Source organism: Salvelinus namaycush, chromosome 22 (assembly GCF_016432855.1).
Source record: "Salvelinus namaycush isolate Seneca chromosome 22, SaNama_1.0, whole genome shotgun sequence".
NCBI lineage: Eukaryota > Metazoa > Chordata > Actinopteri > Salmoniformes > Salmonidae > Salvelinus > Salvelinus namaycush.
Window position 1 is genome coordinate 8,772,715 of NC_052328.1, and position 22,583 is coordinate 8,795,297.

The 22,583-nt window shown below is 42.0% G+C and overlaps 1 protein-coding gene across 2 annotated transcripts in view; it reads right to left on the minus strand.

Moving 5' to 3' along the window:
• Window positions 1-17,124, minus strand: part of sgpl1 (sphingosine-1-phosphate lyase 1) — a 39,495-nt gene extending 22,371 nt beyond the window's left edge. Inside the window, exons 1-7 of one of the 2 annotated variants that reach the window (XM_038960334.1) lie at window positions 16,924-17,124; window positions 3,669-3,834; window positions 2,574-2,641; window positions 1,881-2,028; window positions 1,398-1,477; window positions 1,078-1,206; window positions 853-941 (exon numbers count right to left, since the gene is read on the minus strand). In XM_038960334.1, the coding sequence (XP_038816262.1) occupies window positions 853-941; window positions 1,078-1,206; window positions 1,398-1,477; window positions 1,881-2,028; window positions 2,574-2,641; window positions 3,669-3,834; window positions 16,924-16,935 (692 nt within the window). In that variant the 5' untranslated portion in view covers window positions 16,936-17,124. Of the gene's footprint in view, window positions 1-852; window positions 942-1,077; window positions 1,207-1,397; window positions 1,478-1,880; window positions 2,029-2,573; window positions 2,642-3,668; window positions 3,835-16,923 lie in introns of those variants that run through there. The other variant, XM_038960335.1, reaches the window with a different exon arrangement.
• Between the last annotated feature and the right edge of the window lie 5,459 nt (window positions 17,125-22,583).

The window sequence follows — 22,583 nt, forward strand, 5'->3', positions numbered from 1 at the left end:
ACTAAGAGTGCCGCATTTCGGTGAGCATGTTCTTGTTTGCTTATGGCGGAATACAGCTCATTCAAAGCTGTCTTAGTGCCAGCCTCTGACTGTGGTGGTATGTAAACAGCTACAAACTCTCCCGGTAGGTAGTGTGGTCTACAGCTTATCATGAGATACTCTACCTCAGGCGAGCAATAGCGCGAGACTTCCTTAGATATCGTGCACCAGCTGTTGTTTACAAAAATACATAGACCGCCGCCCCTTGTCTTACCAGACACCGCTGTTCTATCCTGCCGGTACAGCGTATAACCAGCCAGCTGTATGTTGATAGTGTCGTTGTTCAGCCACGACTCCGTGAAGCATAAGATGTTACAGTTTTTAATGTCCCGTTGGTAGTTTAGTCTTCCGCGTAACTCGTCGAGTTTATTGTCCAAAGATTGCACGTTTGCTAGCAGAATGGAGGGAAGTGGGGGTTTATTCGATCGCCTACAAATTCTCAGAAGGCAGCCCGACCTTCGCCCCCTCTTTCTCCGCCTCATCTTCACGCAGATTACGGGGATCGGGACCTGTTCCCGAAGAAGCAGTGTATTCTTCGCATCGGACTCATCAGTCGTGAAAGGAAAAAGAGGTTTCTGCTAGTCCGTGGTGAGTAATCGGCGTCCTGATGAGTTACTTTCGGTCATAAGAGATGGACGGTAGTGGCAACATTATGTACAAAATAAGTAAAAAAATAAGTTGCAAATAAATGAAGAAAAAAAACTATTGGCTGGGGGCACGTAAAACGTCTGCCATCCTCTCCGGCGCCATTTTACCCATCTGGTGTGCCAAGAATAAAAATAATCTGGGACTAGATTTTGACAGTGAACTTACATTTCAGGATGTTTCACACCCCGCTCATAGGCCATGTCTCTGTACGCCTTGCATGCCATCAATATGCTTTCAGTTCCTCCGGAGGTGACCTGGACAAAGCAGAAACAGCAGCAGCAATCGGTGTTCAAAATATGCTGGTGCATACGTTTTGATTATTCTCTTGAGAAGAACATTTTCCAAACCCTAGGTCAGTGAGTCTTGTGGGAGTACTGAAGGTAAACTCACTGTGCCACAAGAGTTGGGCCCACCGTTGAAGAGGCTACACGCCATTCTCACAATCTCTGCCTCCATCTTCCTCACACCAGGAAAGATGTCTGGGTGAAGTGGGTTGCTCCATGCAAAGTCTCCATACACCTAGCCACAAAAGGAAGAATATAAAAAGGGAATCACTAGGCGATGAGATTTGTCATATAAACAAGACTGTAGTATGAGCTTTAAATTAAAAAATGTATTACTCAAAATACTACACACAGATGTTAAACTTGATTGTTCATTCAAAGAATTCAAGACGAGACAAAGGCTGTTGTTTCGTGGACTAGACATACCTTCACCAAAAGTTTGGTAAGTGTCTGATCTCCCCAGTACACTGCGCCTGAAACTCGGCCTTTCTCCCAATCCACTTCACCTGTGAAGAGCAGACAACAGCCATACCTCAGGAAATGACTACCGTATATATTAGAATTTCACAACTTGCCCTACAAATAAAACCAATGCTAAAAACACCCTGTGCAGCAGGCACACTTGTCAAAACATGTCACATTTATTTTGCCACATGTAGCCAATACAAAAAGGCACGTAGGTCATTTCCTCCGTAATAAGCCATTATATTATGCCGTTACATTGCATTATATTATTTCTCCACAAAAAAACGCAGTCAGGAACATACCAAAGCATCTTACGCAGCATTTTGTTTTCTAGGATATAGTCAATACAATATATATAGGGCAGTAAGTCAACGGCCCCATTGGGCTACAAAGACAGAATGTAGAAAAATAAGCTCCAGAAACCGGAAACTCTCAGCCACTTACTCAGTGTTTGATACTCTCTGATCCTGTCTAGAACTTGAACTTGGCTAAGCCCTTGTTCAGGCAGCTGTTTGGTGTAGCTCATGCCCTCCTTCAGTGTGCAAAGACTGAGAGACATGTCAGCCAGGGCCTTTTTCAGCTGGTTCTGGATCTGTTGCGAAGAGACACCGAGTTAGTTACATTACACACATCACCGCTCAGACAACACAAACCATTTCCAAGGAGCAGCAGCATTGAGGAGAGTGTTTAGGCTACAACACTGGCGTTCGCAACTTATCTAAAAGTGTTCTCGGGGAAATATAGAAAATATATGAAAGCAATCAAAACTAGCTAGTTGTGAAAGTATAGGTGATAGCCCAGATCTTCCTGGCATGCTATCCAAATATGTTTGTGGCTAGACGGCACTCAACTTATTTTGCATAACTTATATAATGTACATTTAGATGTAACCATCGGATTAAAGTACAGCCTATTCACACTCTTCAGTTGAATCCAAATACGGTTTTAGTCATTCTGTAATGACCAACAGTAACCCAACATTATCACAAGTCCATGATGTAAACTGTGTCAAAGGTCTCACCACCCCCCCGCATGCCGACACTCAAGTCATCAGTGAGTGACTCATACCACGCCAGACAAGGAAGAGTCAGAGCACATCTGTGGAATAGAGGAACACAATAACCGCTTGAAACTTACTGTCGCGCCAACAAAGGGTATTTTTCTGATGAGTCGAAAGCACTGCTTCTTGAGTCGGGATGTCAGGGCTATTAAGCGACAAAGAAAGAGGCGATTGTGTTGAAATAATGGTAGATGAGCAGCACAGTACAAAACCACAAGCTGAATTCAATTGGGAATTTTTATATTAATAATACAGCTGCTTGGAAAGGGCAGACAATTCAAAAAAGACCAACAGCTGGCGTACAAGCTAATACTGGAACAAAGTTTCCTGCCAAATGAGATTTTGTGTACAGCAAGTTACTGCCATCAACAACAAAAAAACAAATCGTAATTTCCCCTGATTTGGAATAGAAATATCATTGATCTGTAGTATTCTAGAAAATGCACAAACATCAGTGAGAACACTAACATGTCTGAACATGGTTATGTCACTTGTAACAACTGGAAAACAGCTGGAAAATGTACAAAGAGATCAACTGAAGTGTGGAACAAGAACAAAAACTGCAAGTTCAAACATATTTCAATTATGTCAGGAAAAAGTATTCAAGTCCATACAGTGATTGAGATTAAGGGTTGCCATTTTGCCCGGGGCAAGTGACCTGAGCAGTTGCCCCATTGGGCAGGTAATTTATTTTAACTGCCAACAACCAAAATACAAAGAATTACAGTAGTCTGGACTCTCTGGTTCCTCCACTGTGTGTAGGTGAAAATATCTACTAAACATTTTGGGGCTCGGACAACCCCAAAATACTCCTGACTTGCCCAATGGGTGAGTGCCTTTCAAACCTTAATGTCAATCCCTGCCATACTTCGGTTCCAACTCTAGGTGCTTTAATGCTGACACCTACCCTGCATCTCAATTCTTTACCGTTCTACCAGTCTGCACATTGGATTGACGTAAGCATGAGCTACAGAGAGTATTACATCAGTCCTTTCCTTTTAAATCCATGAGGGGAAGTGAATAATTGCATACTCGTTCAGACGGGTAAAGAATCATGAGGCAGCATGTCTGATTAAACCAAAAAAACACTTTCCATAATGTAGAACACCCATTCATCACGTTTTCCATGCATACGATACACACATGCTTTATTCCATAATCGGAAAACATACTTTCTTGCTGAAACAAGAAGCCTTTGACCCAGACTGCTCCTAGGGTAGATATGAGAGTAGCTCCAATGATCTGCCATGGTTCCAGCTCCTCGCAGTTGGTGTTCACAAGTCGCCTGCCTTCCTCCAGGTAGAGCAATAGCATCTCCTTGTACACCTCCAAGGCACTCTAGGAACATAGAGAGATGACATTGTTAATTTCCAATTGTAGATCCGTCTGTACTGCTATGCAACATGTGAGGATTTTCTGGAGGGTCCTGGGGACTACATGCACATAAACTCAGCAAAAAAAGAAACATCCTCTCACTGTCAACTACGTTTACTTTCATCAAACTTAACATGTGTAAATATTTGTATGAACATAAACAAGATTCAACAAAGACAAACTGAACAAGTTCCACAGACATGTAATTAAGAATGTGTTCTTAACTGGCTTGCCTAGTTAAATAAAGGTTAAATAAAATAAATGATATCCCTGTTAGTGAGCAATCCACAATCCATCCACCTGACAGGTTTGGCATATCAAGAAGCTGATTAAACAGCATGATCATTACACAGGTGCACCTTGTGCTGGGAACAATAAAAGGCCACTGTAAAATGTGCAGTTGTGTCACACAACACAATGCCCCAGATGTCTCAAGTTGAGGGAGTGTGCAATTGGCATGTTGACTGCAGGAAGGTCCACCAGATCCGTTGCCAGATAATTAAAATGTTAATTTCTCTACCATAAGGCGCCTGCAATGTAATTTGGAGGTCAGGGCTCTGTGTAGGCCATCCAGCTTCGTCACCTGCGGGATCATCTGAGGAGGGTGGGGGGAGCTGAGGAGTATTTCTGTCTGTAATAAAGCCCTTTTGTGGGGAAAAACTCCCCAGTGGGTGGGCCTAGCTGCCAAGTGGTTCGGCCTTTGCCCTCCAAGGCCCACCAAAGGCTGTACCCCTGCCCAGTCATATGAAATCCTTAGATTAGGGCCTAATTAATGTATTTCAATTGACTGATTTCCTAAAATGAACTCAGTAAAATCTTTGAAACATTTTTGTTCAGTACACAATTTGGTCAAAAAAACTAGTTATTTTTATGTGCACTATGTCGTCACGCACAGCCTTTTATCCACAACAAGTACATTTGATGAAAACATCTCTGGTGGGAAAATGTGCATAATGTTTTAATATGGACTTTAGAATATTCACATAAAAATCTGTTGCCAGTTGGATGGAAATCTAGCTACAGACACCGACTGTCACCGCATATCACCGTCATTTAATCACGAGTAATCATGTCCCCAATAGCAGATTTACATCCCGTGCACAAAATCGAAATGAAAAACCCTTAAAACACACAAGTCACAATGCAATTCCCTCGTAATCAATTGACGTCACACTTTCCATCATATACAGTTCAACACACCATCAGTCAACTTTAATCTTTGCGGAAGTAGAAATACAATACCCAACAAGTACTAATAAGTCTACTAATGACAAGTACTTACACCAGAAGAGTCACGCAATGGTTCAATTTCGTTCGCTCTGTAGAAACGCATGTGGAAATTACATTAGAGAGAGAGAAAGTGACTAGGGTAATCTGCTACTTCAAAATTCAACTAGTCTTTAGACTGACAGGTAGCCCTGGTCGCAGTTGTTAATGAGAACTTGTTCTCAACTGGCCTACCTGGTTAAATAAAGGTGAAATAAAAAATAAAAAATCCACAACCAGGACCAGGTGAGGTGGAAGACTAGGAGTCAGCTGACTACACTCGGCCCCTGTCATCCATTAGACATAACATTTGTAGCCAATGGAGGAGAGAAACATCATAGACACTTTTCCTCCACAAAAAATATATTTTCAAATCAAATCAAATTTTATTTGTCACATACATATGATTAGCAGATGTTAATGCAAGTGTAGCGAAATGCTTGTGCTTCTAGTTCCGACAATGCAGTAATAACCAACGAGTAATCTAACCTAACAATTTCACAACAACTACCTTATACACACAAGTGTAAAGGGATGAAGAATATGTACATACAAATATATGAATGAGTGATGGTACAGAACAGCATAGGCAAGATGCAGTAGATGGTATCGAGTACAGTATATACATATGAGATGAGTAATGTAGGGTATGTAAACATATAAAAGTGGCATTGTTTAAAGTGGCTAGTGATACATGTATTACATAAAGATGGCAAGATACCGTAGATGGTATAGAGTACAGTATATATATATATATATATATGAGATGAGTAATGTAGGGTATGTAAATATTATATTAAGTGGCATTGTTTAAAGTGGCTAGTGATACATTTTTTACATCAATTTTTCCATTATTAAAGTGGCTGGAGTTGAGTCAGTATGTTGGCAGCAGCCACTCAATGTTAGTGGTGGCTGTTTAACAGTCTGATGGCCTTGAGATAGAAGCTGTTTTTCAGTCTCCCGGTCCCCGCTTTGATGCACCTGTACTGACCTCGCCTTCTGGATGATAGCGGGGTGAACAGGCAGTGGCTCGGGTGGTTGTTGTCCTTGATGATCTTTATGGCCATCGGGTGGTGTAGGTGTCCTGGAGGGCAGGTAGTTTGCCCCCGGTGATGCGTTGTGCAGACCTCACTACCCTCAAATCAAATCAAATTTTATTTGGAGAGCCTTACGGTTGTGGGCGGTGCAGTGACCGTACCAGGCGGTGATACAGCCCGACAGGATGCTCTCGATTGTGCATCTGTAGAAGTGTGTGAGTGCTTTTGGTGACAAGCCGAATTTCTCCAGCCTCCTGAGGTTGAAGAGGCACTGCTGCGTCTTCTTCACAACGCTGTCTGTGCGGGTGGACCAATTCAGTTTGTCCGTGATGTGTACGCCGAGGAACTTAAAACTTACTACCCTCTGCTGCTGTTTCCTGAAGTCCACGAGTTTTGTTGACGTTGAGTGTAAGGTTATTTTCCTGACACCACACTCCGAGGGCCCTCACCTCCTCCCTGTAGGCCGTCTCGTCGTTGTTGGTAATCAAGCCTACCACTGTAGTGTCGTCTGCAAACTTGATGATTGAGTTGGAGGCATGCATGGCCACGCAGTCGTGGGTGAACAGGGAGTACAGGAGAGGGCTCAGAACGCACCCTTGTTGGGCCCCAGTGTTGAGGATCAGCGGGGTGGAAATGTTGTTACCTACCCTCACCACCTGGGGGCGGCCCATCAGGAAGTCCAGTACCCAGTTGCACAGGGCGGGGTCGAGACCCAGGGTCTAAAGCTTGATGACGAGTTTGGAGGGTACTATGGTGTTAAATGCTGAACTGTAGTCAAATTAACTGGTGTGTTAATTTGAGTGTAGAGGAAGTGCAATAACATGCTATGTTGCGAGTGGCTACCTGGTTGATCCTGCCAGTAGCATATGCTTGTCTCAAAGATTAAGCCATGCAAGTCTAAGTACACACGGCCGGTACAGTGAACATGCGAATGGCTCATTAAATCACGTTGTGCAGGTAGGTGTTCATTATCAATCAACTCAAAAACAAATTACTATCTGATAGACGGATCACTAACGTATTCCAAATACAAAACACAAGGAACACACTATTTTAGGTGTGGAATATAGAAAAAGTGCTCATACCGTATCTGCATTTGACAAATTGAGCCCATTTCCAAACCAGCGGTTATAGTAAATAATTCATTAATTTCATGAGTGCAGTAAAACGTGTTTATCTCTAGATCACTACTTTTTTACAACACTATGCGTTTCTGCTTGATAACAATAAGATAGGGAAAAGCTTAAGGTCCACAAGACAGTAACTTGAATACCCACTATTCCTAACCACTGAATCTAACATCGCATAAAGCTTTGGGGGGAAAATATAATAGGTACTGGTGATGCAGTACAATGACATCAATGAAACCAACCATGCTCAACGCAGAGTATTTGGTTGCAAAGCAAACACTTTTAGTTACTTCGTTAGAAACGTAGGCTTTAAATTGACGACTGACGACTTGCTTAAATGGAATCACGTCAATCCAGGTCTAGTAAAAGTCACAGCAAAAAAAAGAAACAGTATGACATAAAAAAAATAGTTTACGTAATAAAGAGTACTGACAGTAGTTTAGCCTATGGTAATGACAAATCCAAATTCTACAATGGTTGAACCTGAATGAAAGCTTTGCCTTTCAATCACAAGAATACACCCCCTGACGACAGTTGTTAGGTTTAATCTCCGACGGGTCTGCCAAGGTTAGATAAATAGCGCAGAGTTGGGCTCAACCGGAGAAACATACTATGTGACCAGCAGCGGCAATGTATAAGATGGGCAGCTAATCTTAATGCATTATCATAGGATTAGGCTTCATTCTCCATCTAAAAAGGTGAAAAAAACGAACGTTTTGTCAGGACTTTTTACATATGTATGCAAAAGCTGTAGTTCCCTTTGAGTTCAGTGCTTCTGTAGCACAGACAGCAGCGCTGAGCATCCAGTGCCACATTTACATGTTTATATGCCATAAACTGGAGAGATTAAATTGTGTTATCTTGCGTCAGGGCAAAAGGAACGTCCTGGTGCAACAGATATAAACCCTTTGCCACGTACGTACTCTTTGTTATCCGACACATTTCTTTCTGACATTTTTCAAATAACATACTTTGTCAGTCACAAAACATTTTTTTCGTGGCCGTCTTTGCATTAGGAGAAATAGTGCAGTCCTGAAGCCCACGCTTATTTTGTTCTCCCTATTGTTGTGTAAACGCCCATGCATCCGTTTTCCCAGGCCAACAGTATTCTGTAAGGAGACCTTTGTTGTCTCTAAGGGGAGGTCGTATTTCTCATGGAAATGTACTGGGTGTGAGGAGGCCACTGCTATGAGAGACATCAAGGGGAAAACAGTGTGATAATACACATTAGTATCAACACTGGCTTGGCAAACACATGTCATGAATTCTTAGAGTTCCAAGGTCTGTATCTTATGGAAAATAAAATTCAAATACTTCAAATAATGAAGTCAAATACCATGATCTGAGCGTCAACTGTCAACACTGAGTTCATTTGTGGTCTAGCTGTTAGACCCGCTGCCTTCATTGCGCACACAGACCTACCGTGGGTTCGATTCCGGCACACGCCCTTCTGGCATAAATAACTAAAATCGGGGGATTGACATAATTTAGTTACACATTTAAAATATGGACAGTCGAGGGATAATTGACCCAGATCTGGATAGGAAATTACTATACCAGACACTTCATTTTAAAGACAATTGTATTTGATGCATAAAATAAATAGGAAACAAATTAAATAATAACAGTAGGCTACACCAACATTAGTTTCCATTCATACAAAATGTTCGGGTAAACTTCCACAGTAGATTTTCCGTGGTATATGAGGAAAGGCACAACAAAACCTTTCCCCCCTCAGGAGACTGAAAAGATTAGGCATGGGTCCTCAGATTAAAAAAAAAAAGTCATACATCTGCACCATTGAGAACATCCTGACCGGTTGCGTCACCGCCTGGTATGGCAACTGCTCGGCATCTGACCTTAAGGCGCTACAGAGGGTAGTGTGTACGGCCCAGTACATCACTGGGGCCAAGCTTCCTGCCATCCAGGACCTATATAATAGGCGGTGTCAGAGGAAAGCCCATAAAATTGTCAGACTCCAGTCACCCAAGTCATAGACTGTTTTCTCTGCTTCCGCACGGCAAGCAGTAGCGGAGTGCCAAGTCTAGGAACAAAAGGCTCCTTAACAGCTTCTACTCCCAAGCCCAAGACTGCTGAACAATTAATCAAATGGCCACCGGACTATTTACATTGACCCCCCCGCCTCCCCTCTATTTTTTTTGTACACTGCTGAAACTCGCTGTATATTATGTATGCATAATCACTTCACCCCTACCTACATGTACAAATTACCTCAACTAACCTGTACCCCCGCACACTGACTCGGTACCGGTACCCCCTGTATATAGCCTCGTTATTGTTATTTTCTTGTGTTACTTTAGTTATTTGGTAAATATAAATAACTCTTCTTGAACTGCACTGTTGGTTAAGGGCTTGTAAGTAAGCATTTCACAGTAAGGTCTACACTTGTTGCATTTGACGCATGTGACAAATAAAGTTTGATTTGATTTTAAATACTTTATTTCAATTGTACGGAATACTTGTCAAATAGATAAATCGCCCTTAGTCTGTTAAAAAAGGTCAGAGTTGTTTCGATGATGATAATACCAACCAGAAGGAGCACATACACTACATGGCTAAAAGTACGTGGACACCTGGTCGTCGAAAATCTCATTCCAAAATCATGGGCATTAATATAGAGTTGGTCCCCCCTTTGCTTCTATAACAGCCTCCACTCTTCTAGGAAGTCCTTCCACTAGATGTTGGAACATCTGCGGGAACTTGCTTCCATTCAGTCACAAGAGCATTAGTGAGGTCGGGCACTGATGTTGGGCGATTAGGCCTGGTTCGCAGTCGGCATTCCAATTAATTCCAAAGGTCTTCGACGGGGTTGAGGTCAGGGCTCTGTGCAGGCCAGTCAAGTTCTTCCACAATGATCTCAACAAACTATTTCTGTATGGACCTCGCTTTGTACCCCGGGGCATTGTGAGGCTGAAACAGGAAAGGGCCTTCCCCAAACTGTTGCCACAAAGTTGGAAGAAAATAATCGTCTAGAGTGTCATTGTATACTGTAGTGTTACGATTTCCCTTCACTGGAACTAAGGGGTTTAGCCCGAACCATGAAAAACAGCCCCAGACCATTATTCCTCCTACACCAAACTTTACATTGGCAATATGCATTGGGGCAGGTAGCGTTCTCCTGGCATCCGCCAAACCCAAATTCGTCCGTCAGACTGCCAGATGGTGAAGAGTGGTTCATCACTCCAGATAACGCATTTCCACTGCTCCAGAGTCCAATGGCGGAGAACTTTACACCACTCCAGCCGATGCTTGGCAAACACATGGCGATCTTAGGCTTGTGTGTGGTTGCTCGGTCATGGAAACCCATTTCATGAAGCTCCCGATAAACAGTTCTTGTGCTGATGTTCCAAACTGTCTCTGGAAGCAACTCGGTAGTGAGTGTTGCAACCGAGCACAGACGATTCGGCGGTCCAGTTCTGAGCTTGAAGGCCTACCACTTTGCGGCATTGCCGTTGTTGCTCCTAGACGTTTCCACTTCACAATAACAGCACTTACCGTTGACCGGGGCAGCTCTGGCAAGCCCGAAATCTGACGGACTGACTTGTTGGAAAGGTGGTATCCTATGACAGTGCCAGGTTGAAAGTCACTGTGCTCTTCAGTAAGGCCATTCAACTGCCAATGTTTGTCTATGGCGTTTGCATGGCTGTGTGCTCGATTTTATACACCACTCAACAACGGGTGTGGCTGAAATAGCCGAATCCACTAATTTGAAGGGGTGTCCACACACTATATTTACATAAGTATCTTGAAAGACTTTGGTTGCAAGCAGGACTAAGGTAACCCCGACATCCTATTTTAGGGACCGGCAATGCGGTAATCAATAATGGTTGCAATTGAGATCAGCTGGGCGGGTGAATTTTGAGCCTATTGATGGTTTAACGAGGCATTACTTCACAATAATACAGTGCCATCAATGGTTGCAATAGGCCACTTGTTATTGGATTATATTCCAATATGCTACATTCTGTAGGCTACTCGTTAGCCTATCCATTGCCACATAACGAAAGGTGTGAAAACCGATAATAGCCTACTGTTTGTGTTTCCCTGGCTGAGTTGAGCTGATTTGTGCCATCAGTTGATTGACAGGTGTAGGCCTACTGTAGAACGATGAAGATTCCTCCAGTGTGGATGCTAGCCCACGTTTTATAGTTAGGCTGTGTATAATTTATCAATATGCTTATGGTCTTTTGAGTGGATGGCTCTTACAGTAGGTGTGATTTCCATTGCTAAGCCGTTATGCGCTAGCTACAGTAGCATAGACCGACTGTACTTTCAGTTTGATGCTGGCATTTTTAAATCGTCCTTGTTGTGGATTGAAAGCCTGTATTGTGTGGCCCTACTATTTCATTTTGAAAAACTGTCAAGATGTGTATGCATTCCACCCTATCCAAATTCGATTTAGTTGAGCTGAGACACTTTTCTTTGATTTATAAATCATCAGACTATTCATTTTACTTTTTGAAAACATTGAAATAAATGCAATTATCTTCGCTTCAGGATTGTTTTGATCACATGGACTGGGATATATTCCTTGTAGCTTGCAAAAATAATCTAGACACATACACGGATACGGTGACTGAGTTTATAAGGAAGTGTATAGGAGTACCCACTGTGACTATTAAAACCTATAACCAGAAACCGTGGATAGATGGTAGCATTCGCGTGAAACTGAAAGCGCGAACCACCGCATTTAACCATGGCAAGGTGACTGGTAATATGGCAGAATATAAACAGTGTAGTTATTCACTCCGCAAGGCTATCAAACAAGCTAAACGTCAGTATAGAGATAAAGTGGAGTCGCAATTCAACGGCTGACACGAGATATATGTGGCAGGGACTACAGACAATCACGGACTACAAAATGAAAACCAGCCACGTCGCCGAGCCCGACGTCTTGCTTCCGGACAGGCTAAACACATTCTTTGCACTCTTTGAGGACAACACAGTACCACCAACCCGACCCACTACCAAGGACTGTGGGCTCTCCTTCTCTGTGGCCGACGTGAGTAAAACATTTAAACGTGTTAACCCTCGCAAGGCTGCCAGTCCAGACGGCATCCCTAGCCGCATCCTCAGAGAATGCACAGGACAGCTTGCTGGTGTGTTTACGGGCATATTCAATCTCTCCCTATCCCAGTCTGCTGTCCCCACATGCTTCAAGATGGCCACCATTGTTCCTGTACCCAAGAAGGCAAAGGTAACTGAACTTAATGACTATCGCCCTGCAGCACTCACCTCTGTCATCATGAAGTGCTTTGAGAGACGAGTCAAGGATCATATCACCTCTAGCTTTCCTGCCACCCTAGACCCACTTAAATTTGCTTACCGCCGCAATAGATCCACAGACGATGCAATCGCCATCACTCCGCACACTGCCCTATCCCATCTGGACAAGAGGAATAACTATGTAAGAATGCTGTTTATTGACTATAGCTCAGCATGCAACACCATAGTACCCTCCAAGCTCATCATTAAGCTCGAGGCCTTGGGTCTGAACCCCGCCCTGTGCAACTGGGTCCTGGACTTCCTGACGGGCCGCCCCCAGGTGGTGAAGGTAGAAAACATCACCTCCACTCCGCTGATCCTCAACACTGGGGCCCCACAAGGGTGCGTTCTCAGCCCCCTCCTGTACTCCCTGTTCACCCATGACTGCGTGGCCAAGCACGCCTCCAACTCAATCATCAAGTTTGCAGACGACACAACAGTAGCAGGCTTGATTACCAACGATGACACGACAGCCTACAGGGAGGAGGTGAGGGCTCTGGCAGTGTGGTGCCTGAAAAACAACCTCTCACTCAACGTCAACAAAAAGGAGATGATTGTGGACTCCAGGAAACAGCAGAGGGTACACCCCCCTATCTACATCGATGGGACCGCAGTGGAGAAGGTGGAAAGCTTCAGGTTCCTTGGCATACACATCACCGACAAACTGAAATGGACCACCCACACAGACAACGTGGGAAAGAAGGCGCAACAGAACCTCTTCAACCCCAGGAGGCTAAAGAAATTTGGCTTGTCACCTAAAACCCTCAAACTTTTACAGATGCACAATTGAGAGCATCCTGTCGAGCTGTATCACCGCCTGGTACGGCAACTGCACCACCCGCAACCGCAAGGCTCCCAAGAGGGTGGTGCGGTCTGCCCAACACATTACAGGGGGCAAACTACCTGCCCTCCAGGACACCTACAGCACCCGATGTCACAGGAAGGCCAAAAAGATCATCAAGGACATCAACCACCCGAGCCACTGCCTGTTCACCCCGGTATCATCCAGAAAACAGCTTCTATCTGAAGGCCATCAGACTGTTAAACAGACATCACTAGCATATTAGAGGCTGCTGCCTATAGGCATAGACTAGAAATGTTTACATATCTGGCATTACTCATCTCATATGTATATGGTGTATTCTATACTACTCTACGGTATCTTTGCCTTGGGGCAAAGAGAAAAATGTGCAGTTTTATTGGTAATCTGATACTATTCTACACATTTTGCCATGAGGCCGAGAGAAAATGTTGCCGTTTTAAAGCTAATTTCCACCGATTCTACACATATTGTCCTGGGGCAGAGTAAAATTTGCAGTTTTATAGCTAATCTCACGCTATTCTACACATTGAGGTTGAGAGAATTTTGAAATTTTTTAAGCTAATTCTAAAACATACAACTGCACATTTTTCTCTCTCTATTTGTTAGTCAACTTGTCTATAATTAAACACATGCAGCTTTTCTTCTGTGACTGTCATTAGCCTATGTTACCCTAGAAGACTAAATAAACTCTTGCTCACCAGAATGTCATAAATCGATAGAATTCAATCTAGTTGACATTGGTAAAGTTCTCTCTGTCATCTCTGCTTCTTTCGCGGAGCAAAGACGTTTAGGGACTGGGGAGAAAATGCTATAACTCAACAAAGAAAAACGGTAAAGATTTTCTGTGCAAAATGTTCAAAATGACAAGTTGTAAGAAAATAGAAAGCTGTGAAAACAACCCAACATGTTTCTCATAAGATTTCAGTTCAGCTTGGATGCATATTTTATGTGGTTGAAATACTATCAGCTTTCATTATACTGATAAAAATAGCACCTCTACAGATGGTATCTAACTGCGCATTCGCAATTCTCGCAAGATGCTGAAAGAAAATCATATTTTTCCACTCCTGTTCCGGAGTAAAAATGTACCCAACATTTGCTGTATACTTTTACTGCAAGAAATGCTTAATTCTGCAGGAGTTCAAATGAAGGCTTCCATGAGAGGTTATAGACCTACATTTAGTGTCCAGAATTCAGTTTCCATTTAACCCACCTGAACATTAGGCCACAGTTCCCTTGACGTGCCAGTCCTATTTGAAGTCCCCGTTTTGTGACTGTTGAATATGTATAGCGCCTTACAATCTTCGTATTTTACCACTTCACCAAATCTTTCCAAAACATTACTTTTCTAGCCTTCCCCTCTCTTCATTTTCAACTCTCCATTTTGCAGCTTTTCTCTTTTTGAACTCTAACATTGTCCTTTTTGCCTCTGTTAACTTTTTCTGCCTGTTCCCAAAAGCATTTGGCGATTGGCATATAGGCTATTTGCCATGCGTATAGTTAGGCTCTTAAAGCTTAGACTTATGCACTAATGCCAGCTTGAGGTCGGTTCGGTTTCGGTTCGATTATTAAAAAAATCATCACGTTTTCGATTTCAATCGTTTTTTAAAAACATTAAACGCACTATACATTATGTGGGTTGAAAACACTAAAAGTCAAATTAATAAAAGTCCCATGATGTTTGTGACTACCCATTACTACTTTTCACTTATTAATAATCACCTATTTACATTAATTTAATAAAATATTTTTGTTTTGTTTATTACATTTGTTTTATTTGATGACAATTATTTCATTCCAAGTAATCTAATCAATATAGAGCTGCTGCCTATGCTGTCTGACAAAATCACTATTTTAGTAGTTCTTTAAAGTAAATAAGGCATACTTTTATGACTGCTGAATACCAACAATCAATCACTTAGATTATGTATTTTCAGGTAGAGATACCTCGCGATGCAACTGCTTTCAATCCCTCTCGATCGCGCATTCTTCGGTCTCTTCTCATAGCAGGCATAAAAGAAACACACAGACAGACCGGACAAGTAGGCGCGCAATGGATTATGGCCATTGTAGTTAATTACCATGTTTTCTGCATTAAACTGTGTAGAATATTGGCCTGTTGGAAATTACAACTCCCTACTACATTACACAGTTCAAGCATGATCTGATTTATCTCTATAGAAACTGCGAAATGTGCTTATTGAGCTCACAGAAAAAACCCTGAACGAAATGGAATTCAAATAATTTAACCGGTATCGTTCCATTCGTTGTTTTAATCACTCAGCACTAATATACAAACACCCCCCTGGCTGCGATTGTAAATATTTCTTCAGATGTTCAAATGCTCCTGCTGCAGGATTATTTTCCTCCTGCGACTAAACGGGTCAAATTAAGATCCGACATCTGTAGTGCAAGTGATTAAAAAGCACATTTCCATGGCACAAAGTGTTGAAGGTACTGATGTCCAAAGACGTACAGTACGTATGGCTGCTGATGTCTGTATATACCGTATTATATACTGTGTAAGTCTATAGCCATATATGTCCGCTAATACAAGACTAGTAAAGGCCCAGTGCACTACTTTTGTAAAGATTATTATTTATTTTTTAACATATATTTTTAATTTTATAAATATTTTGTTTTTATTCCGATTTTTCTAGGGGGGGCGGTGCTGCACCCTCAGCACCCCTACTTCGCAGTAAAAGCTCCCTTTCGATGTCTTAAATCACTGCAAATGAGAAACCGTTTTTGATCATAAAGTTGTCATATCATTAGAATATGAGAAAGAACCTGGATCATTTGAATGTGAAGAAAGAACCTGTCAAGCTACAGGTGACTCTACTCCATACTCAGAACACTGACATTTCTGACAGGTTTGCCACATTTCTAGAACGCATCTGGTCAGTAACTCACTCTAATAACTGTCATAAAACCCGTATTATACTGCAAACTAAAAGAAAATCAAACCTACAACTAGAAGGCTATGCCTGCAAGTGTGAATGGTTGTTGAGGCAGTTGAGACAAAATGTATCTTAGAAGAATCTTAACCTTTCCATATCAGATTCTTGATCTGTATTTATGCCACATTATTCCCTCCGAATACATACAAAATAAACTACCCTGAAAAAAATGATCCGCGCACTTGAAAAAGGTTCGACGTCAAAATAATTATAAATGCCAGGGGTGTTATTCAAATACTAAGAATATGTGCTATAATCACTTTAACAATGCGCGAACTATGTCAACACTGTAACGTTAGTGCTCCAGGGCAAGAAACATGATTGTGTAGGCAAACTTCGGTCCACTGGTCTGGACGCTTTACTATCGCTTGCAGCAACACAGTAAACTTAACTGTTATAATGTAAATAATTTATCAGTGAGACCTGCTGCTTGTATGCTTTCTGACACACGAAGTTAGCTAACGTTACAATGGCTCAAGCAATACTTACATTTATTCAGAGAAAGAAAGAAAATCCTATTTAAAAAAAAAAAAAGCCCATTATTCACTTACCCAATAGTCCATGTTTAGTGTCAAGGCAAGCCTTCAGCAAATGATTGTCTTCACTTTTTCTTAGTAGGGAAAGTCACTTCAATATCTTTGTATAGCTTGCTTTGTGGTCGAGGATCTGATAAACATACCACTATATTACAGAGAATCGTATCCTAAATTCAGGAAGTGACAAGCAACTAAAAAGCCAGCAACCTTCTTCGTCTTCTTCTTCTTCGTCAAGGTTTTATTGGCAGACTACATCCAAAAAGGTGCATTGCCGCCACCTATTGGGTGGGGTAAAAACGGAGATACTTTAACGATTTTGTTTTTTCACTAAACATTTATGAAACACAGTCATATTAATGTCAAAAACAAAACGAAATTCAATGTACTACTTCACTTATTCAAATGTAGTCAGCTCCGTACACAGCCTCTGGGGCCTGAGAGAGGGAAGCATCTTCAGACAGTATTCCCTGCAATGTTTCAGCAGTGAAATCCTGCAGATCCAAGAACCTTTAGCCGCTTTCACAGTGATTTTTCGTTAGTGTGTCCTGTACAATTAATAAACGCAACAAAATCAACATTCTTAAGGATTACATGCTGACCAAACCAGACACGTTGCGTGCCCGAGTGTTGCAAAATAAATTTAGAAATCATGTTATTCAATTACTGCACCCACACTGCTCGCGCGCGCCAACGAGCGTCTGTGATGCCAAGGGCTAAAATAGAACTCCTTTCTATTTCTGACGCAAATCGCACTGCAAGTCCTGCCTCTCCCATTTCCTCATTGGTTTATAGAAGCAGGTACCCACGTGCCATCTCCTCATTGGTTATACCCGCGTGGGTGATTGAAAGATGAAATGTTTTGCCATTTGTCGTGGTAAAAGTGTAGATGGAAGGAGAAGAGATGACTGTTTTATGTGTGGATTAATTGTTGGAGTAGAGGACCTTGTGCATTTCAGGTAAAATAACAACTCAATGTTTATATCCCAGGACAAATTAGCTAGCAACAGCAAGCTAGCTAAATAGGACAAATTAGCTAGCAAGTGCAAGCTAGCTAAATTGCCATACAAGTTTAATGCTTTTCGACCTGTCCCCAAATTGTGATCGCGTTTGGTGTAGGGGGACAAAATAAATTTATGCACGATGGCGCATGCGCACAGCCGGTTTGGGTTCCGTGTTAGTGTTTCAGAATCTTTCAACTGACTGACATCCACATACTGTTGAGCATCATCCACGGCCATAGCTACATGAACTCTACTCGCTACTTCGTCAATGTTCAGTGCATCTGCATAGGAGGCCTTCTCGACAGCCCTGATCCTTCCTACTTTGACCTCCTTCACTCTGGAACTTGATTCCCATCGTGGACTATTCAAAAATAATATTCCGTCTGCAAATACTTGTCACGTGGTCAAACGTTTTACATTTATGACACTGAAGTGGCTTTTGTACATAAGCTTGCACTGCATATCTCATATATCTCAGCCTTACACGAAGCCTCAATATCCATCGAGATGCCAGATAGGACACTTTTTATCGGTGCCCTACTCCGATAATCATAGCATTCCACTTCATGTGTTGATAGTGCTGTACATCCCCAGTGCTTTGACCTTTTGTTCTTTTGACACACATGAAATCAATATCATACCACTCTTGGTCACTCTAACTGACTCCACAAGTCCAATGCACTCTTCACTATCTTTGTGACCACAAACAGGTTTCCCCCAAAAACATCCTTGCTCATAAATCGCACTCCAACAAGGAATTACGCATTATCATACCAAGGCTTATCTTGATTTACAACTTTAGCTCCATTCTTAGATGTTACACTAGCCTATTACACTAATTTCCTCTATCTTCCCTCGCGCCAACAGAATCAAGCATTACTTCTGCTTCCGCCATTGCTCTCAAACCCGAAAACACTCCCAGCAAGCAACCTTTCCATCTTAAATGGTACTTTCAAGTCAACTGGGAACTCTAAAAAAAATACGAGGTAGGGCCTCCCGGGTGGCGCAGTGGTCTAGGGCACTGCATCGCATCGCTAGCTGCGCCACCAGAGTCTCTGGGTTCGCGCCCAGGCTCTGTCGCGACCGGGAGGTCCGTGGGGCGACGCACAATTGGCCTAGCGTCGTCCGGGTTAGGGAGGGTTTGGCCGGTAGGGATATCCTTGTCTCGTTGCGCTCCAGCGACTCCTGTGGCGGGCCGGGTTTCCTCCGACATATTTTAATGCAAACATTTTGAACAACAACCATTGTTAAACATTTAATTCATTTAAGACAAAGTAACATTCGAAAAGTACCCAATGTACAGAGCTCAAGGAAGTAGACCGATGTTTTTGAGAGATGAGCCCAGATTGCAGAGGGGTCATCTGCATAGAAGAGCTCAGTGAGCAAAGTAAAACGATATCATTTGTGTTATATCCAAAACAGGTGTGGAAAGTCACATGCTTGTGCGAATCACCAAAGTGAACTGCCTGGATTTCACTGGTGTATTTACACAGGTTGTTATATCAGGGGAGCAACTTCGGTTTTAGAAGTGGGGTGGGGACATAATTATTTATAATTAGTTTTATCCAGTCGGATAAACACTCCAAACAGCCTACCCGACAGCTCAGAGGCGTCTGCATGGTCCTAAAGCACACTGTTGCCTCGTTTTGTTTCACATTCCAATGATAAAACTGGGGGGGACAAAAATGCCTTTTCAGAATGCGGGGGGGGGGGGGGGGGGGGGGGGGGACATGTCCCCTTGTCCCCAGTGAAAGTTGCGCCCCTGAGTTCTCTGCAAAGTCAATATGCACGATGATTTCCTCTTTCCACAGATTCTCATTTAATTCTCTCAGTTTGTAATATTGGTGTCGAATGGTGTACACGTGTTTCTCCAACTTCTCTTTCAATGCTTTGGAGAAGTCCTCCAGTAGAATCTGCAGTGTGCCACACACCTTTTCTTTTACTATCAAATGTACTGTGAACTTCTCCATGTTTCCCTCTGTTTTTTTCTTCTCTCTCGCTCTCTTCAGCTTTGTTTTTCCACTCAAACCACCATGTCTGCTCACCAGCATCAAAGACGGATGTTTTAAGCTCTTTTGCTTGGCAAAGGGAGCACTCTCTATACATGCACTCTTTCTTCAGGTTCTCACGTTCATAGAATCGAGTGATTTTCTCTTCTGTGCCTGTGCTAATCATTATACACTGCTTTTTCCTGGAGTATTGAAGACTCGTTGGCCTGTTTTCATTTGCCCTAATTGGTTTTGTTGAAAATCCAAATTCTCTGTTTGCGGCTTTGACCAGGCCATACTTTCTTCAGGATGTTGCCTCTGAGGATCTTTGAAGCCACGTGTTTGTCCTTGGCACTGCACATTTTGTTATACTGTTGCTTTAACTCTGCAATGATGGAATTTCAAAAACAATTACAATCCTTCTCAAGTTCTTCAGAGTTCCCTTCATTTGCTTTGTTCTCACATTGTAAACTCAGAGATAGATTTCCCTTCTTCCTTCTTTTTTTCTTCCAGTATCTCTCCTTGTCTTTTTGCAGATATTCCTGGTATCATATAGGATCATTTTTTTGTTTTTGTTTCTATGTCTGTGACATCTGTGCTGTTTTATGTGGCATCTTCTAAAAACAAAGAAAATACTACTTAAGTTTTCCAATTGTGCACACCTTGGAGTATTTTCTAGATTAAAGAGACTTAAAACATGATTAAATAAGCCTAAAGAAGAAAAAAAAGTCAAAAGTAATAACATAATGGATTTTTGCCATTTCCACCACTTTCTGTCATTTCCACCACAGTTAAGCAATAGTTACCTAGATTTTTCTTTAAATTCTGGACATCACATCTGGAATAACTGCCTGCTGCAGCCATCTTCTTCTGTGTCAAAATACGAGTCCATGGTAACTAAATATACTTTATTTTGACAAAACTTTATTAATGAGGAATGTGCCCTCAGTGGTGGAAATGACATCACTACCAAAGGACAGGTATATTTTTTGTAAATAACAATATAAAGGCTATATGCACAACAAATATTGATGTAGATTTTATTTAATTGACTCCTTCTCTAGTAGATAACATTATATAATGTGTAATTATTAATGGGTTTTTTTCATAGAAAAACATAGTAGAAGCTCAAAAGTCTGGCACAATACAGTGAAATTGTGGTATAACATTTTTATTTAGCTAGGAAGGTCAGTTAAGAACAAATTCGTATTTACAATGATGCCTACCGGGGAACAGTGGGTTAACTGCCTTGTTCAGTGGCAGAAAGACAGATTTTTACCTTGTCAGCTCCGGGATTCGATCCAGCAGCCTTTCAGTTATTTGCACAACGCTCTAACCACTAGGCTACCTGCCGCCCCAAACATCGAAAGTGATTGTAGTGTAAACTTAACATATAAAGAATAAAAACATTTTTAATACAATCCTAAAAATTGACCCTGAGGACATAGAAGTTCCCGTAGTTGCAGAATCACCCAAATGTCGTGTATAATGGCATAATGTAGCAGGTTTCGACATCCTCAAACGGAAATGCATTTGTACTTTTGACTCATTTGTACTGACGTTAGATGTTTTCATTGACCAGATGGAGCAGAGAGCGAACAGTGCCCTCGAGCGCTACAGACCACGTGCGCCACCCCATGACTCCTTCAATACATTACAGTAGCCAATAATAACACAAGGCCATGGACCATAATGTAAATCATAATTTATATAATAAACTATGAGAGCCAAATCGACAGCAAATAGCGAACACAATGGAGAGGGAAATGTTGTGCGTAAAACAAACATTTTACAAAAAAGACTGTCGTTTTTAAACGACAGTAAAAGTGCAGTAACTGCTGCAGTCGACTGTGGTATTTTGGACGCAGTAATTTCTGAATTGTTGAACTGCAGCTATACTGCATTGTACTGCAGCTATACTGCACTCTGTCGCAATCTTTTTTTCCTGGGGGAATTGAGAGTAAGGATGAGTATTTTTCTATTCAATATTCACCAATATCCTCTTTCTGAATAAGGCTTTCAAACGTTCACATCCTGAAAAGTCCAACATGAATCATGGACTGCATGGCATCTTTCAGTTGTCCAATTGACTTTGTGGGGATGCTCACAGCACATCAACTATTACTACAGCTGGTGTTACTTTCAATTACAGGTAACTGCCCAAATAATGGAAACACTTGAGTAAATGAGGGATAGAAAGTATATTGAAATTAAGTACTTCCACACAGGTGTGGTTCCTGACTTAATTAAGCAATTAACATCCCGTCATTCTTAGGGTCATGTATAAAAATGCTGGGCAGGCAATTATTTTGGCTACCATGGCTATGCCCCCATAGGATGACAATGCCCCCGTTCACTTGGCTGACAACTCAAACTGAATTCTTCTGTTGCTCGATCATTCGCTTCATACTTCAGTCTGAGACTGCCATCATTGAAGTCGTTTGTGGTGATGTCAAAATGCGGGGTGTTGTGCAAAACAAAGCAATCAGTGATTGTATCATATCTAACCAATCAGAGTATCAAAGCCAATGAAGAATTGTCAAACTGCTGCTTTATCCACATGTGTTCTGGCTTTGGCCCAACCCATTGGTTTCTGGGACCAATCAGAGTGGCTAGAATATTTTTCATTCTAGAAATCGTCAGGATGTACTACTAACCTAACGTAGCAGGCTTAAAAGAAACACTT